At 38.2% G+C, this 20,173-nt stretch overlaps 2 protein-coding genes across 3 annotated transcripts in view; one reads left to right on the top strand and one right to left on the bottom strand.

The window, feature by feature from the left end:
- AP3S1 (adaptor related protein complex 3 subunit sigma 1) overlaps nt 1-20,173 on the bottom strand; it is a 36,634-nt gene that overhangs the window by 12,247 nt on the left and 4,214 nt on the right. For both annotated transcript variants that reach the window (XM_082497769.1, XM_082497770.1), the window contains exons 3-4: nt 18,547-18,658; nt 9,655-9,726 (exon numbers count right to left, since the gene is read on the bottom strand). In XM_082497769.1, coding sequence (XP_082353895.1) covers nt 9,655-9,726; nt 18,547-18,658 — 184 coding nt within the window. The remainder of the gene's footprint in view (nt 1-9,654; nt 9,727-18,546; nt 18,659-20,173) is intronic.
- GTF2H2 (general transcription factor IIH subunit 2) overlaps nt 9,734-20,173 on the top strand; it is a 213,682-nt gene continuing 203,242 nt past the window's right edge. Inside the window, exon 1 of the mRNA XM_082497766.1 lies at nt 9,734-9,741. The gene's annotated coding sequence lies outside the window, so the exon portion shown is untranslated. The remainder of the gene's footprint in view (nt 9,742-20,173) is intronic.

Raw genomic sequence — 20,173 nt, 5'->3', positions numbered from 1 at the left:
ATGATGCAAAAAGATTTAAAGTGTTGTTAGTATCAAAAAGAAAACATCAAAGATGTTAATATGTAAACTATTATTAAAAAAAGAATATTAAAATAGACACAAAAATGGCATAGTTTTTTTCATTAATCAAAAAGTTAACAATAACCATTAATGGCATTTAGAACACAACACACGTCTACCACTGGTGATAGTCATGAAGACTGACACTTTAAACAGGTCTGGATAAAGGTATTATAGAATCAGAGTTTAAGCCAATCAACACAACACTAGGTTTGGTAACCCCTTAGTCAGCAGATGGCAGAAGAGATGTGTTTTAGAAGTAGACAGATTTGCAGCTTCAATCACAATCACACTCCATTCCAAGATCACTTATGTTTTTAAGCTTCTGCACAGGTTTATCTGGCCTTCTTGACTACTCCACAATTTTTAAGTCATGTGGGATTCTCCTCAGAATACAGAAAGACTAGCTATTACAATATGCATAGCCACCAGAAACAAAACATAGGAACTATAAAGGTCTTCATAATACAGTATTTATCTGGTGATTTTGGTTATATTTTACTTTATTTTGTCAAGAACTTACTAAGCAAGTATTTTTCACATGCTATGAAATTTGGGCTTTTTTTTTTTTCTTTTGTGGTTTCTGAAGACTAACAGAAGGACTAAGAAATAACACAAGTGGAAAATTTTCTGGCTAATCTTATCTAATCTGAGAGTTTACTACGGACTGGTTTTTTTCCAACTCTCAATAAAAGTAGAACATACAGTGCAAATACCATCACTTGCTACTGCAGATTATAGATGAGGGTTTTAGTTTCTTTTTAAAAATGCTGCTGGCTCCAAAACAGCAACAGCAGTCATCACCTCCAGACTTTAGGGGAGTATTTCTCACTTTGCTCTTTTTGTCAGAGCTGGTGATGTGAAGGAAGAAATTCCAGCTATAACTTTGGCCTCAACTAGTAACCCCAAAATTCAGAAACTATTCACACTAAAGTCAAAAGAATATTTCCATTGTTGAAGAATACATTTTAATTTGCGGACAATACCTGAAACTTGAAGTCTAGCAGGACAGAACAAAAAAATCTAAAAGAGCAGGCCTTGATCTTTACAGATTATTCATTTCTGCTTTAAAATAAAACAAAAAATAATGAGTGATGTTTTTACAAAAAAAAAATTACCTGAGAAAAGCGGTCTTTTTTTTCTAGCAGTTTCCTGATACGAAAAACTGAGGTGCTAAAGGTCTAAGATAACAAGCTGAACTCCATGTGAAACCTACACCAAAATGACTGAAAAGATTGAGCATTTGATTAGGTTTTCACAAGTGTTCTGGTTTATCTGAAATAGATTACAAGGTGCATTTAAAAAGAAATTTAATTAAATTATGCCTGTTTCAGTAGCTATTTTTCCATCCTAATAGGTGAAGGTAAGCAATTACAGTCCTGTCAACACCACTCATAACAGAGATCATTTTTTCCTCTAGAGTGTTACTGACATGGTAAATATATAATTGTCCTGGTTTGAGCGACACAGGATTAATTTATCTTTCAGTAATTTTATTTTTTGGTAAAGTCTCTTCTAATGCTAAGGAAAACTGCACTTTTAGAAGACTCCAGTGTCTGAATTTGTGAAAATATTTACTTTATAGCCAGCTATGGTGTGTGGGTTTCAAGGTCTCAGTGTTTTCAAGCTTGCCAGGTGCAGGGACGAGGAGGAGTGAGACCCGGGCACTTGACCCAGGCTGGCCAACAGGATTATTTCATACCATGAACATCACATTCAATATAAATTAAAAAGTTTTCTGAGAAGTGCTCTGTCCTTTGATGGCTGTAATCCAGAGAACTTCTTTCCCCAAGGTCAGACCTCTGAGCCTTTCCCTTCCTCCCAAAGCTGTAGCACTCGCAGTGTCCCACATTTGCTGTCACTGCTGGGACTACACAGCTTCCTATGGATAGAATGGGCTCAGTATAATCATTGTGTATTTCATAGTGGCATCAGGATCAATAATGGTTCTTCAGCATTATTAATTTTAGCTATCTAGTCTTAGTCTATTAAATCTGTTTATATTTCAACCCTTGGGTTTCCTTGTTTTCTCCCTGATTCCCCTTTCTGGGTGGGGAGGGATCATCAGGTGAGAGAATAATTGTTTAAATGACAATAAATTGTGGGTTCTTCAAGCCACAAAAATAATGTATTAGACTACATCTAGAACACTGTGTCCAGTTTGGGGCCTGTAAGTGCAAGAAAGACATCAATAAATTGGAATGAGTTCAGCAGAGGGACACCAAAACGGTTGGGGTAGTGCATTCATCCTGGGCAGAGAGGCTGGAGCACCAGGGCTGGTTCAGCCTGGACAAGGGTGACCTGGGGGCACCTACCAGCACCCATGGTGCCTACAAGGGGCTGTTGGAAAGCTGGGCTCTTTCAGAGAGGCACAGTGGACAGGTCAGGGACAGGAGAGGCTGAAAGTCACCATAAGGAAACCTTTCCCTGGGAGGAGAGGTGAGTGGTAGCACAGGCTGCCCGGCAGCTATGCAGGCTCCCTCCCTCCCCAAGCAGCCTGGTCTGACCCCATGGCTCACCCTGGTTGTACCAGGCACCTGCCAAGGTCTATAATTGAATTATTGTACGATTTTATGGTAAAAACATGCTACTCCATGATGTGGAGAGAGTTTCACTGGTAAATACTTCAGAGCCAGAAATTTGCTCTATCCATTATAGACAGAAAAGCCAAATTTCTGGAAAAAGCTAGATGCAGAGAATTATGACAATTAAAGTGTAATGCGTATGTCAGCAATGTTAATCGTACCAAAAGTGTCTGTATATTTACATATATATATATGAATACAAAAGAAAAAAAAATGTATACATATATATGCAAATAGGAAAGACCAATTCATTGCATTTCTAAATACACTGGGTTTGCATCAGCCAATCTCTTAAAAGCCAGATTATTAAATTGCTCAGGAACATACTAACACTTACTACTTCTCAAGTGTAATAAATGCTTTAAAGAATAACTGTGGAAGGATCACAGGCAGTTACACAGGTGTCCAAACAAATTTCCAAAAGTTTTAGAAAACAGTATCATTAATATCAATGTTCTCTATCACCACTTGGATTGAAAGACATACTAAACATCACTGAACATATTACTTAATGAAACACGCCTTCAACTATGAATTCAGAGCACACACAGTAGCATCACTGCGTACAGTATTAAAATACTGAAAGCATGAACAAATGCCCGTGAACTGGGTTTGGTTTCGGGAGTGGGGTTGGTTTTCCTTTTTTTTTTTTTTCCAACCTGGTAGAAGATGCAGAAATATTGCTTAGTAGGTGCTAGTAAGAGGCCCAGTTGGTAACACCACCTTAAAACAGTGGTGCAAGGTTCTCCACAACAAACGCACATTATGTATGACAATTCAGGGAACAACTCTATGATATGACCTATCTGATGCATTTTGTACAATATGAAGACAGATATAAATTCAAGAAGTAGCCAAACTTGAGCAGAGAAACTAGATTGCATGGCCTTCAGAGGTCATGCAAATTATTCTATGACTCTAAGAACAAAGAAGCTGAACTGTTTTACTATTTTACAAATTAAAAAGAAAAAAAAAAAAAGGTTTCTTGAGCACATAGACCACTGATTATAGAAGTAAGGTTGTAGCCCAACCACAACAACAAAACAAGGCAATCACTGTGTGATACTGAAAGAATTTAATTTACACGTTCAAAGAACGCATCTCACCAAGGCATCAATTACCCTTGGTGTAAGATCTGAAAGAAATCTGCAACATGCCAGCAAGCTACACATTAAGAAATAATTGACAAGGGAGCACTGTTTGCAGAAGGCCAACTTCAGCTTTTTGGCCACCTGTGGCACTGATGCCATAACGGTCCAGAACAGCAGTATACTTGTATGACTAGTGTTAATATCCAGCCTTTGGCAGTTATGGCCATTATCCCTATTACGATGGGTGCAGTGAAGGAGGGGAATTAATACAATTCTCAATACAGCTTCTCACCAAAAAAAATTGCTCATAATCAAGACTGTATATGCAGGTTTACAAATACAACAATAAGCTCTACACACAGAAAGAACAGCAGGGATTATTCTTTTTCAAAAGCACACTAGTCCACAGAGGAAGTCCTAGTATTCTACATCAAAACATTAAGAAAATACCTTCCTTAGTTTCTTTACAACTAAAAAGAGTATTTCATTAGTCTAGCTTGTGGTGGTTTAAAGGATTGTTTTATTATCATTTTGCTCTCAGGAAGTCCTCTACTAAGTATACAGTACAAGTTAAAGCAACACAAATTACTGCTGAGCAGTTGTTTCGGTATATTCACATTACAGAAGATGCCCATTTACCCTTCCATCACACAAGTTGCTTTAAAAAACATGCTTAAAGTTTATTAAGTCAGAGGCAAAATGCACCTAGTTCATTATCTGGTTTCAAAAATTCATCAATTGACACTTAAAAAAAAATATGCAAGAAATCTAAACGGTACTATTTATCCTGATATAAATTTTCGGCTTCCAAATAACTCCAACTGAAGAATTCCTGACACACAGATTGTTTGCTGTTTTTTGCTATATTATTGTCTATCAGATTTTCATTTCGTTAATAACTTTTGAACTTATTTATAATATTCTTGGTATCTAAGATAAAATGGGACAATGGCACTCCATAATTTAATTTTCAATCACGAAAAATACATTTTCCTTGTTTCAAACTTACTTCCTGAAATTTTGTCTGATATGCCACTGTTCTTTATTTCTAAGAAACAGTTGTTCCTTTTCTTCAGGCCCTTCAACACTTTTTTTTTTTAACACACTTCTTACTTCTCTGCCTCCAGTATCTTGAATATTTAATAATATGTAGTAATAATTTTATAAGTAATAATGTAGTAATAATTTTGAGGTTTGTTTTTTTTAACAAAAATCAAGAGTGCTTCCTACTTCTATTCCATGTCTTGTCTAAAAGTATGAAGGCGTGCTTTAACAAATGTGGAGAAGGAACGTATCAAGAACAAAAACTCTCCTAGGAAGATTGGGCAAACACATTTTCTTGTCTTCAAGCTTCAGTCTGATTCTGGACAGTCCACTGTTCTGGTCAGACAATAAACTCTTGGAAGAGATCATGATACTCCCAGGGATATTGCAATAGGTGCCAAAAACTTGTGGAAAAATAAAAGTATTTCCGCACATCCCTAACTGAATGTATTCTAGTATTTTAGTTGATGCTCATGAAAGCTTTCTGTGATGCCTTTTCCATCAGAAAGCATTGCGCTCCTGGACTCAGTGTAGGAATCAGTACAGGACTGAAATAAACCTCCTTCTCTGGAAAAACTTTTGCTCCTGCTATAGCAAGTTTGTTTTTAATACAGCTGATCTGTACAAGAGAAGTCCAGTTCTCTCCTGTACAAACTACACTCCCTGACACCCCAAATCCTTGCCTGCTATAGCACATAAGAAACTCTATCTCATTCCCACCTATATTCCATTCTCCAAATTAATTTCTAGTACTATACCAATATTCTTCTTGAATAAGTAACAATCTTAGCTCCAGGTTACTATAACCCATCATTAGGTCCTGTATAATGATGGCTGCCTGATGAAGGTAAATGTTTCCTTAAAGAAACGCCACATAAAATGCTACTAAAGAGACAACAGCTGTTAAGGTTACATAGTTTAACTCTTTTATGTGCTACATCATTTTTTACAAGAAAGGTATTTCTTGGGTTTTAGGCAGTTCTGGCAATAGGATTGGAAGAAAGTCACCTTCCGTAACTCCATCAAGAACTGAGGACACAGATCAACTCTCATCCAAATCAACCAGTCAATCCTCATTTTTCTCAACACCAGACCACTCAAAATACAAATACTTGAAATGTTTCAGCTTCCACATGTAAGTATCCACTATAACCAAAATTCTGTCCAGACCAAACATCCAGCAGCAGTTGCTGTTTTTCCTATTGCACACTTGAAATCTATTACCAAGCCACACCATGAATATCTGACAAGAGAAAGATAATGTGTTTCAACTCAGAAGAATCAATGCATTTTGCTTCTTGACAAGGTGACCTTATCAGCAGTTTAAAGAGAATTTAATACTGTAATTTCATTCTCAGAAACATCTTCCTGGCTTTTTCTTAGAGATCGACAAGAATACTAATGAACTTAAACTGTACCGAATCAAATGTTTTGATCCTACATTATGGTATAAAGTAAGTCTTACAAACCAATTACACTGGAGGAAAAAAGAAAAAAAAGAATGAAGATGACATCAGATTAGTCACAACTGCACAACTAATGCTACTGTACTGCATTACTGCAGTATTGTATTTGGGGTGGCTGACACCCCAGAGAGCCGTGCTGCCATCCAGCATGACCTGGACAGGCTGGAGAGCTGGGCAGAGAAGAACCTAATGAGGTTCAACAAGAGCAAGTGCAAGGTCCTGCACCTGGGGAGGAAGAATGCTAGGCACCAGTATAGGTTAGGGGCGGACCTGCTGGGAAGTAGCTCGGAGGAGAAGGATCTGGGGGTCCTAGTAGAAAGCAAATTATGCATGAGCCAGCAATGTGCCCTTGTTGCCAAAAAGGCCAATGGAATCCTGGGCTGCATAGGGAAGAGTGTGGCCAGTAGGTCGAAGGAGGTCATTCTCCCCCTCTACTCTGCACTGGTGAGGCCACAACTGGAATACTGTGTCCAGTTTTGGGCTCCCCAGTTCAAGAGCGACAAGGAGCGAGCCCAGCGAAGGGCAACTAAAATGATTAAGGGATTGGAGCATCTCCCTTATGAGGAAAGGCTGAGAGAGCTGGGACTCTAGCCTGGAGAAGAAAAGGCTGAGGGGAGACCTTATTATGGCGTACAAGTATCTAAAGGGTGGGCTGAAGGAGGATGGAGCCAGGCTCTTTTCAATGGTTCCCAGTGACAGGACGAGGGGCAATGGGCACAAGTTAGAACACAGGAAGTTCCGTTCAAATACACAGAAAAACTTCTTTATGGTGAGGGTGCCAGAGCACTGGCACAGGCTGCCCAGGGAGGGTGTGGAGTCCCCTTCTCTGGAGATTTTCAAGACCTGCCTGGATGCAGTCCTGAGTAATGTGCTCTGGGCAATCCTGCTTTAGCAGGGGAGTGGGACTAGATGATCTCGAGGTCCCTTCCAACTCTGAAAACTCCGTGATTATTCCATGATTCTTTTGTCAACTTATGCTCAAGTTCAAAATCACTGCACTGGTTAATGCCACATTAAAAAAAAATTTAACTCAAAGGTTTCACTGATCTTTTGTTTTGGAAATGAGCTACTTTTGCTAAAATATCTAATTAGTGTTTAGGGTTCACATTTTCCTCGGTGTCTGAAAATTCTAGCCTAAACATTTAATGGGATTATCATGCAGTTTTTTAGCAAATCAAATGAAACGGTTAAATTTTAGCTTCACTTTGACAAATAGTTTTCAAGCAGAAAATATCATCTCATATACGATACAAAGTAAAATATTCTTCACGAAATTTCACATTTTGAAGCACCTCAGTTCTTTGCATTTTATTAGAAAGAAGTTTCTCCTATAAAATACAAAAGACTACTTATTTTAAGGAATGCTACTGAATGAAAAATGCTACAGAGCAAGAGCTTGGACTGCACTGTAGCCAAAGTATTCCGCAGCTAAAGACAAAGATAAAACTCCTTGCCAGAAAACGACTGCAGTATCTGGGTTCTTCAAACTTAGAAGCCAGTATATAAACCACTCATAAGTTCTTTTGTACTTTAATCCTTTAATCTGCCATTTTGGAACCAGCCACAGAATCACAGAATAGTCAGGGTTGGAAGGGACCTCAGGAGATCATCTAGTCCAACCCCCCTGCCAGAGCAGGGTCACCTACAACAGGTTGCACAGGACAGCGTCCAGGCGGGTTTTGAATGTCTCCAGAGTGGGAGACTCCACAACCTCTCTGGGTAGCCTGTTCCAGTGCTCCACTACCCTCAAAGTGAAGAAGTTCCTCCTCATGTTAAGATGGAACTTCCTATGTTCAAGCTTGTGCCCATTACCCCTCGTCCTATCAATGGGCACCACTGAAAAAAGACTCCTCCCATCCTTCTGGCATCCTCCCTTTAAGTATTTGAAAGCATTAATAAGATCCCCCCTCATTCTTCTTTTCTCTAGACTAAAGAGACCCAAGTTCCTCAGCCTTTCCTCATATGAAAGATGTTCTAATCCCCTAATCATCTTCGTAGCCCTTTGCTGGGCCCTCTCCAGCAGATCCCCGTCTTTCTTGAACTGGGGAACCCAGAACTGGACGCAGTACTCCAGATGCGGCCTCACCAGGGCAGAGTAGAGGGGGAGGATGACCTCCCTCGACCTGCTGGCCACACTCTTTTTGATGCACCCCAGGATGCCATTGGCCACCAGGGTACATTGCTGGCTCATGGTCATCCTGTTGTCCACCAGGACTCCCAGGTCCCTTTCCACAGAGCTGCTCTCCAGGAGGTCAGCCCCCAACCTGTACTGATGCGTGGGGTTATTCCTCCCCAGATGCTGTACCCTACATTTACCCTTGTTGAATTTCATTAGGTCCTCTCTGCCCAACTCTCCAGCCTGTCCAGGTCACGCTGTAAAGCAGCACAGCCTTCTGGCGTGTCAGCCACTCCTCCCAGTTTAGTGTCATCAGCAAACTTGGTGATGGTACACTCTATCCCTTCATCCAGGTCATTGATGAATATATTGAACAGCGTATTCCAGCCAAGTTAGAAATCCTAATGACTTGTCATGAGCACAGTGTCAGTTCAAACACCTACTCAAGGTCATTTGCTTTTCACTGTCTGGTCAAGGTACAAGTGTTTCTTCCAAAAGAACTTCCTGGTTTTGAAACAGAGTCAGTTCCAAATCACTTTTAGTGATTTTTGTCTTATTTTCCTTTCATGTCTTTTGCTGTTGATGCAAAAAGATGTTCACAGATGGGGAATGGTGACTGCACATAACACAACAGTAGGCATGAAATGCAACCGAATGAATAAATTCTGTATATTCAATTCTCAGCATTTTAGGTATTACACCAAGAGGTGCCAATGTCCTTTTAAATGCAAGATTACTATATAAATGCTAGTAATAGCATTTCTCAAAACTAGATTAATAAATTAAACACTTTTTCCTGATAGCTAGGAATATTCAAACAAGATTGTTTCTAAATGTGTGAAGACACATTTAGACATAATGTCTGCTTGAGATTTAGAAGAGAAAGATGCAGACAGAATTTAAATTACATAATCACAGTATTTCAAAGGCAACTACCAGCCCTAACTGGAAAACTCCGTAACAATTTTAATTCTGAGTAATATAACACCTAACCATAAACAAAATAGAACAAATTATTTCTTGAAACTAAATCCTACTCTGAGAATATTCAGATGTCTCCAATTTGACAATTATATGCACAAGAATACTATGCGTATCTCCCACACTATTTTATTTTTCCTCAGAAAGACATGTTCCACCACAGCTTTCAAGTTTTAAAAACAATATGTTGATAGGAACTGTCTAGATTTCACTAACAATAAAAGTAGAATCACTGCGGAGTTTAATACCAAGTATCTGTTGAACCAAACATTTTACTTGACAAGAAATATTACAGGAGCTCACCACAGTACCTTGTCTACATGGAAAATTAAATCCAGTTCACAGACATTTTCAAAACATTTGTCTAGTGTTTCCACAAATACCTGCAAAGAGGAAAAAAAAAAGCCAGAGGTCAAGCTTTAACAGAAACTCAATAGTTCCATTAGGTGTGAGGTTTAACAAAAGCAAATACAGAAAATAAAGCCTGGGTAGATTTTAAGGCATTAAAAGCATCTACAGAAATTATGTGGATAACATTATTATGACAAAAGTGTGTTATGTAGAGGGCAAAACTATATGCACAAGTCAGTTTATGTTACAACTCTGGTAAAAGTCACATAGTTTTAAACAGCAGTTGCACCTTGAAAAAACAGTAACATCATCTGTGCTACAACCTTCTCAGCTGTGATTCCAGGTGTTCCTTCCCATTTCAATAGAACCCGATTATTAAGCAACAATCAGCTAGGTTTTTTTCATTATTATTATTATTATTATTAATGTTAATGATTACTACATTGCAGGCATCTCATGGTTAACCAGTCTTAACTTTGCCACACAGAGACACATGTGCAATGCAAACTGTCGGCATCATGCAAGTCTGTCAGCATTACAGCTTCCAGCAATAGTACAGCAGCTTTCACCTCGTTTAGACCTGCTGAATTCAGGATGGACCAAAGAAAAAGGTAGCTGTCTTAATGTGGCACCTGCTGATCCTGTCAGGCATACCACCACCTAAATTTAGGTAAGTCCAGCAGTTTGCACCAAGGCAAATAGCCCGTCCCTGAATCTAGACTATAAGTGCACAAAGCAGAAAAATGCAAGCAGCTGCTGCAGTCCAGCCACTGACGATCTCTGCAGCACATGGACTGTACGTTACCCTGCTCTGGGTACTTCTGTAACAGATTCCCTGGTACTTATGTTAGACAGTTTTGGTACACCAAGAGCATCCCAGCCCCCAGTCAGGCCAGATAATGAAAAGATGACTGTACTTGCACTCCTGAAGCTCCTGAATGCCAATCACCACGTGCCTGTGGTGAGTGCTGACACAGACTCTAGTCTTAGAGAGGTATAAGAACAGTTCCCTTAAAGTCAGTAGGAGTTACTCCTTGCATTGATGAGATGTGTCAAGACCTCTAAGTTAAACGTATGCTTCAGTTTGAGAGCTTAGGGTCCTCAAAGTTAAAAACAACTTCTGTAAGAATTTACAGACCATTTATTAATGACTAGTAAATCAGCTGAAACTTGTGGGAAATTTTAATCTCAGTTTTATATGTTTCAAGGCCGTTTTGTCAAACATGCATTTAATATTATTTATTAAGTTGTCTGTGTAAGTAATTTTTTTTTTCAACTCTAAACTCAAACCCTAAAACAGCAATACAGAAGAAGTTAAACACCTGGTTTTGATTCTCTCCTTTCAACATGGTTTATTAATCCCATCTTAGTCTTTGAGAGGAACCAGATTTCAAACTGCCTAGGCACAGAGAAATAGTAATGAGAAACCATGCTCCGCTAACAAAAATAAAGTGGATAAAAGGCCTGCTTCTATAGATACATATTTATGTCTACAGACCCAGTGAAACAGGTCTACTTGACATTAGCCATTTCCAGTTGTCTACCTTGCACATCAAGAAAGATTACTTTTACATCTGAGTTCCCGGTCTCAGATCCTGCTTACACTATAAAAAAAAAAAAAAAAGAGGATCACACTCTGCTGTTGCTATTACTAGTCTTACCAATCTCCATTTTAAAGCCAAACTACATCTAAGTGACATTCTATGCATTTAGAACAAGGATTATTCTTTAATACCAAAATATCAATTCATAACTTAAACTAGAAACACAGAGCATTTTCACAGGCAGACTCCAGATAGTAAAATTCACTGACAACAGTTAACTAAGTAAATAAATATGCTTATGTTAAATTATACTGAAGCTAAGCGAAGCAGATATTTTTATTTTTTTCTTCAATTAGTTGTTAATTTGTTGTGATAGTATCAGCCTTCTATAAAGAAGGGAGGCGAGCAAACAAAAAAAATTTATATATTAAGCAGAACAAACTACATAGTTCACAACTATGTCCAGCAAGACAAATGACCAGAGAACTTCTCTTACTTTCCTTGTACCTTAGAAGAATGTGGTTACAAGGACAGTGCTGTTTGGTATTAGCTGCAGGAAGAAGATAGGAAACAGAGTGTAAACGTAACCTTTATCCAAAGGTTTGAATTACAAGAGCTAACAATTTGACACTATTTGAAACCAGGACAGACAGAAAAGAAAATGTTCCTCATATACATCACCAAGTTTGCCTGTGAATTTACATACTCTGACTTTGACATCCACTAGTTCCTTGGAAAACAAAGGAACATGTTAAAAACAAACAACTCAAAATTCCTCAAAAAAGGGCCCCACAGACACATGTATTTAGTAGCAGCACGTACACCCACACACTGGTAACACAGAAGTTTAATTTTTGTGACCTTCTTTCAGTAACTTGGGCTTCTCCTACAACACTTGATTCATAGTTACAATAGTTACTTTTAAACCTTTACCCATTACATAGTGACAATACCACACACTGTACAAACTCACAGACCTCTGCCTGCAATGAATGACCAGTAATGGACACAAACATTTTTTAATCTAAGGGAAATCAGCTGGGACTGAATATTCTTCAGAGAGATTTTTCACTGGCTAAGGATTTCTCATGGAAACGTTGGAAACTTGCTCAATCTTCTGTTCGTGACGGAGAGTTCACTCAGAGTAACACCAGCACTGTCAAAGTATACATCTGTTACGAATAACTGGTCTTAGTCTACAAGGTAGGACAGCTTTTTGCACTAACATTCCTTGACCTACTTTAAGATGCTTTCAAACAATCAATATGGTAAATAAAATTAGAGCCACTTTCATCATAACTTTAGTTGAGAGTCAAATGAATTGCACACTATAGCAAGCAGTGCTAGAATGTAAGCCCTTCAGTCATTACTTCAGATGCTGCAGACCAGTAGATCAAAATAACCAGAAAAGAAAACACACCAATTGTTTCAGGACATACCCACCAGCTCACCCCCCATACGTAAGTTCAAGCACTTTGTGATGCTATTGGAAAAGAAACATAAATAAATGAGTCAAATAGCAGGAAAACAAGGATGCATGTACAATGAATTACTAGCTCCCCCTTGTGCTTCTTTTTTTAAATCATAATCTTTTACAGTTTAAAGAAAAACCCATGCACATCTCCACGCAAGTAAGCAGAAAAAAAAAAGGAAACCTCACACCCCTTTATTTTGTAGTAAATATGCTTTAATAAAGCCAGATCCACACCTGAAGAATAAAGTATATGAATCAAAATACCATATTGTTATTGGATATATACAAGCCAGAAGCTCCCCACTCTCCTAATATGTCAAAACACCACTTTTACCATGAAGGGTTCATTTTTTAATTACGCAAATAAGACAACAAAAGAATAAGACATACATTAATATTGGGAAGATAACAAGGTGTCTTGGTTTGAGGTAAAACAGAACCAATTTTGTTCAGTAACTTCGCTTCTTAGCTGGGCCTCTTTTAACTACTAAAATTAACTGCATGTTGTGCCGACAGTGTTCACTCTCTCAGAGTGATAAGGCCAATTGTTTACAGCTGATGCCCAGGCATGGTACGCAGAGAGGCTCCTGCTTGTACTTATTGCTATAACCCCCAAGGCCGACCAACTTTGTTATTTGCCCCGTTGGAGGGTCAGAAGCGGAAAAGCATAGTAGGGTCCCACCTGCAGGGAGAAGCGGACAGGACAGGTGACCCAAAACTGACCAACAGGGTATTCCATCCCATCTGCCTCATGCTCGGTATAAAAGCTGAGGGATCAAAGGGTCAGCGCTCTTCCTTCAATGGCTGACGTCTGAGGAGGACTCTGTTCATCTGCCTGTGATCCCGATCCTGAACCCAGATCTGGAATCCAGTTCCCGTCCGTCACTGAGTCCAGCCTGGGACTGCCCCAGTGCCAGCCGGTGATGTGATTGTCATCTCGGGAGCTTGATATGGTTTTGTATATTTTTCATTATTTCTTTTTATTTTATTATTAATATTTCATTAAAGTAGTTTAGTTTCTTCTAAACTCATAAGTCTCTTTTTCCTCCTCTGCCTCTCTCTTTGAAGAGGGGTAGAGGGGAGCATCTGTCAGTCCCATCTGCGGTCCCCCAGGTCCCCAGTAGCCGATTTGGCCTAAACCAAGACACAAGGCTAGCAGAAAAATCAGAACACCTAATCAATTAAAGGCATCTGATGCTAGATAATGTCAAATACTAACAAAAGAAGGTACAAAAACTTAAGTAAGAAGAACAAGAGTAACTCATATCAAGAATTTCCCATCCTCCTTCCTCGGCTAAACAGCAATAACAAACCTTAAGACAGAATTAATTCAATCTGCCCATGGAGAGTCCTCTCCTTTGCCGCTTTTGACTGTTCAAATGCTACTTGAGTCTCCAACTAGAACATAATAGTCTGATTGTATAGCCAGTTCTCTCCATAAAAAAGACTGGTTTCTCTTCTACTTTACAAGTGACCCTTAATAAGTCATCATTCACATATTACTGCAAGCATCTGAAATCAACTAGTGTTTCTACAGCCTTTCTAATTCAATTGGCATGGCCGCTGTGTTTTCCTATGCTTACACTGATATCCCAGTTTTCTTTCAATAATTTGTTTTTTAGAACTACTCACAGCTTATACAGAGAACGCCAAGATTACAGAGTAAGGGAAAGACTGTACAAGTCCTGCTGATTAGTCAAAGAAGAAGTCTATTAGGTCTTTCAAACAGACCTAGCAATAGGCTTAATGCATTACCAATAATGCTTTTGGGGTCAAAATGTTGGTTTTGTTCTTAATTCCTTCCCTTTACTTTCCATCCAACTCCAAACTAAACTAACAGTGTTAACTTAGAACTAGTTAGGGATTTTTCTGCCAAAACAGGTATCCAAGTACTATGCCTCTCCCAGGATGATTCATCTTTAATAACTGAGAAAAAGATCTTTTGTGAACCACACTGCATTTCACTGAACAACATTACCTTGCAAGGCTATATACAACTTTTCATGGAAGACTCATCTCACAGATTTAGCTGCTTACTGAGCCAACGTATCTTGGAAGTATAGCAATGGGCTAAAATCCTCAAAAATGCTTAGAGTTGACATAGGCTTTTATGTCCCTAAGATAGTTAGGTACCATTGTCAATGTCACTCAATTTTTCCTCATGGCAGTCTACAACTAGTTATATTTTCTTATGTATGTACTTTATTTCCATGCGCTATAACCTTACACTTCACAGGCTAACGAGAAGAGTCTGAAATAGCTGCAACTCATCACAGAATTTACACTGAGTCCAAAAGACTGCAAAACCTACCAAGAATAGCACAGATGCTGACCTACCTTCCATCCAATTAATCAAAAACAATAAACAGAATCTTGTGTTTGTATTAAAATAGAGGAAGAAAATAAAAAAAAAAAAAAAACAAAACAGCATGAATTTGCCTGAGGTATTCAAACACATCTAGTTGGAACACAGTATAAAATCTGAGGCAGAGTCTACGATTTGTAACACACACAGTGCATTCATTAAGCCTGAGCCTAAAAGACTCACCTGTGAAACAGCTCTGACCTAATGGTGATATGTGGCCTTCACAGAAGGATCTTAAGTATTACAACAAAACCTTTATGCTGTAAAGAACTGCAGACTGACATATGTAATCTAATGTACTATAGATGTATTCAGTTTACAAGACAGAAAACTCGCAAGCGCTAGACTGAGTTCCAGATACATTTCACCAGTTTACTTTCATGAAATCATAAACTGCCCCTCTACATAGCTACTTATTTAAACAATTCTGTATATTCATAAGGATATGCTCAGTATGATTCATAACAAACTCAAGATGATTTACTCTTACGTGTGTTGTCTCTGAACTATAGTAAACAAAGATGTATGAAAATGGTTCAACATCTCTCAACAAAAAACATACAAAGCTTATTTGCTTGAGTAGATGTGTATGTGTATATATTCCCAGTATGTTGCAGGTGGGGTTGAGATGTAATAATAAACTCTCTGAGGGTGCTTTTCCAGTGTAAAATATATTTAATTCTGATTGCTATTGCTAAGAGGATTAAATAGATCCTTTTTGTGAGCCAGCCAAACTGGAAATTAAAAATGCTTAATTAATCTCCGTATACTTTGTACTATAATCAAATGGTTGAATTACAATGATCTAGAGAAATGGGAATATTAAAAAAGCTGCAGGTACTGTGGTGAGACTGTATTTATCATAGAATGGTTTAGGTTGGAAGGGACCTTGAAGATCATTGGGTTCCAACCCCCCTGCCATAGGTAGGGAATTTATAAACAACATCATACAGGCCAGAAAAAAGCAAAGCATTTCTATAAATAGAAATGGCATTTCTATTATTTCTGCTTTCTTCAAGTAATTATACTGGCATGTCCTTAAACACCAGGGCACAATAGAAAAGACATGAAATATAAACACAGACAGACTGAAATCCATCAAAGTACTTATGGCACAAGAAGCAACACAATTTAGAGAAAAGTTTAAGGTCTCCCTAATTCAGAGAGTTTGAGGGCTATACAAATATAGATAGTAGTAAGCTCAAGCAATTTCCTTCAAGACCTTAAAGTAAAATTTAGGTTACACTGCGTAACTTGAAATAACCAAAGTACTGTTGTGACATTTTTAATATACCATTATGAATAAAATCTTAGTTGAACTTGCATAGTGGCCCCACAAAATATAACAGATCAGACTGATTGACCTAGATAGTCTTTCCTATCCTCACTATCCGACTAAACATAAGTTTATAATATCCACTTTATCTGAAAAACATCCCTAAGTCTCATGAAACTTAACATGCTTCTTTTCTCAGTTCATAAATATTTTAGCAGTTCCAAGTAAGAAGACACACTAAGCAACAAGCAATTACGCAACTCTGTACAACAAATGGCTAAGAACAGGTAAGGCTATTGTGTACCTCACCCAGTAGCTTGCACTGTTCAGCTATGGCAGAATGTTTCTATGACCAAAGATGATGTAAGAATATAGAAAAAGAGTTTCTTTCATGCTACCCACACAGCCAATTTGGACCTACTGTCCAGAAGAGCACTGAATCCTGAAGAGCTGTTCTGAACGCTAACAGGCAACTATGAGAAGCTATTCAGCTCCAAGAAAAGGCCTCCACATTTCCCTGCAGACCTTAGGTCTCACGGTGCTTTCTGCAGTGAAATAATCAATACATACAGTCCTGTGACTCAGTATACCACAGATTTTACTTATCTAATAAATCAATTCTCTTGATGTGCAAGCTTTTGAAAGGCTTAACAGCAAGTGAATCATACATATATATATATGAGACCCATTTTATGTAATGACATACACTGCTGCATGGTATGAAACTATTTTTTGCCACATCTGACTACACTTACAATCATCAGTGAAAATGTTCATGTGCAAATTTTAAGTTGAAAAATCACTGGTGTAATCAGAGTTCTTTCGACATAAGAGTGTTCATATCACCAGACATGATTTTTTTTGCTGATTTGATACAGCCATATTTAACAGTTTAAAACATACATGCTGTACTGGGAGCCTTGCAGAAGACATTGTATTTGAGGAGTCAGTGATCTTGAAAAGGCCATGTTTGCTCTACTGGGCTTGAGAAGCCTATATCTTATTAATATAAACTATAACTTATAATGTCTTTGGGAAAGTTAAACTGTAGGTGTATCAAGGAGCGGAATGTATTGATCCTGACCAAGACATCGTTGCATGTTTAGGAGTTAGTGATCCAGGTAACACTTGACCTGAATAGGCACAGGCCTGTGCTCTGCTGCACAAATTCCTTGGCTGCAGGATAAACTCAACCATCTCACTGTAACAGAGGGGCCTGCAGGCAGCTCCCACTTGGTCCTGGTGATCACGCCACCTTCATAGCCTTGCCTGTACCTCAAAGCACAGCAAGTTCTCATGAGAACATCCTTTAGGAATAGTGTTTTCTTGTGAGGAAATCCTATAATAGCTCAAAGATCAAAAAATCAGAGTGCTATTCTGCGTGGATAGGATCTGCTCTGCACAGCGCACCATGGGAAAATCCACCTGGGCTCCATCAGATGCTGCATGAACACGGGATGCCCAGCATCTGAAGCGGTGTAAGATTTTTACTGTCTGTATTCCTCCTTTTATTCTGTTTTATTAAATTGTTCCCTTACTAAGCCATTTTGTTGTCATGCCTTTCTTATTGAGATCCAGAAAGAACCTATACGGGCTATCTTTCTCCTCACTGCTCCCCACCCACCCACCTTGGTGCCGAACACATGCCTAGGGCACAATTTGCACTCATTTACTAAGGTATATCTGACCAAAAGCTCATAAAGCACAAGGGAAGTTTCATCCAAATAGGTTTGGGATGTGTTAATCCATTATATATTTGTAGTGAATACATATATGTGTGTGTGTGTGTGTCTGTGTGTATACACCCACACAGAGCTTTATGTATCAAGGTTCTCATACTCTAAACTTGTCTACCAAATGTTTGAACCACACCACTTTTACCTGCAGCCAAAAGAGGGCCTTGAAAAGTTGCAGAAAAAACAAAACAAAACAAAGCTGCTGATTGTTCCGTAGGTTCCAAACAAACTCTTTCCTTACTTTCTCATCAACTTGGGAAACAACTTTTTCAAAGACAGTCCAGAAAACTGCAAACGATCTAAAAGCAATACTCAGCACTTCAGGTGTTTTCACAGTATGAAAGTCACCTTCACTTTCAAATACTACAGAAAAAGACACAGCTAAATATTGAAGTTTTACGGTACTTAGGAGTATAATTCCACTTATTAAAAAAACAGAACAGCAAAAAATACTTACTTGTATGAGGTCTAAAATGCCAAGCTCACTTTCTGAAGAATCAACACAGAAGACAAAATACAAGGTGGCATAGTGTCGGTAAATTAGTTTGTTATCAGATCCACCTATTAATCTAAACAGGAAAGAAAACAGGAAAGCTTAGTTAGCATCTCAGGATAACCTGGGCAAATCCCCACAGTTATTTCAGTTAATAGAAGGCCTATTGTTAATGGCTGTCTGGAGTGCTCCCAAACCCAACTAGATCACAACTTTTATACTGTGATACAATTACAACAGAAGAATACTAAGTACCCAACCAGCCCAAGTTACATTTACCACACAAGCACAGTCATTGTTATCCATATGGATAATAATTACATCAACATATGAACCTTTCTATTAGAACCAATCCAAACAGATCACACAGTTTCATCAAAAAACAGGTATTAAATGCACTTCCATTACACACTAATGGGCACTGTACAGAGATTAATCTGCTTTACAGATTAACAGAGTATGCCTGTGAATCCTTCCCTGCCCTTCTCAGAGGAGCATCAGCTGAAAAAGAAAGCTATAATGCAGACTGGCATTTGGATTATAGAAGCAGCCTTAAATCGGGTTTGTGGTCCACTTAATAACCATGTAACACTCCTGTGCTACAAAATGTTTGACATCTTGAGAAATAAGGCTGTATGACAACCAATAGTTTGTGATGTAATGTTAAAGTCACAGAAGCAATTAAATTTTTATGGACTCACTAATCATCAAGTTACTGAACAAGAAGAGGTCTAAACATTTCCTTCCACTCTTCTGTTATAGCCTTCCCAAAGAAAGCACATAAATCATAAAAAGGTACATTCTTCAGATCATTGATCTTTGCTTTGAGCAGTAGGAGGTCCACTCAAACAGAAATGAAAATATCTTGTAGCCTGAACCTACACAGCTACGAACATCGTAATTCTACCTTAATTCTGTACCAGAACTGAATCACGTTTACTGTATCATAACTCATCCCTTTACTTTCTATCTTTAATATAGGGAGAGAATACATAAATAAATAAAAAGAACGAGAATATTTTAGGTCACTTCTGCTTAAACACATTGCCTTGCATTAATGCTTGGGTGGAGGGAGGGAGGGAGAGGGAGCCCTTTGTTCCTCAAGAGCAGGAACAACTTTAAGAAGAATCAGACAAAAATGATACAAAGAAATGTGAAACTGGAAAGAAACAGCAATTTAAGTTTCCTCATTTGTGCTTTATTTACTCAATTCTTTAAAATACTTCATAGAGTTAGTATATATAAACTATTGAGGCCTTTGGGTAAACTACAAACCATAAAGTCATCTCTGTCCTGAAAAAAAAAAAAAATGCTGAAAAAATATACTGAAATAGTAACTCCAGAATTGAGCAGAATTGAGCAGTAGGAAGAAAGCCAGAACTATGTCCTCCGTCTTAGTTTCTTTTTGTTGCACAGCTGTGATTTTTTTAAAAGGCTCCAAACAGCTTGTCTTTCACTTACAGAATTCAAGCCAGTGCGCTTACAGCTTGAAATCATATCCAAGAACCTAACCATAGAATCACCAGTTGAGTAGCTGGAAAAGAACAATTTTAGTTTAAAAAAAAATAATAAAAAAAAACAGGGAATCATC

Source organism: Vanellus vanellus (assembly GCF_965231255.1).
Source record: "Vanellus vanellus genome assembly, chromosome: Z".
Classification (NCBI taxonomy): Eukaryota; Metazoa; Chordata; class Aves; order Charadriiformes; family Charadriidae; genus Vanellus; species Vanellus vanellus.
The sequence above is the reverse complement of the archived record's forward strand: the minus strand, read 5'-3'. Positions and strand labels throughout refer to the sequence as shown.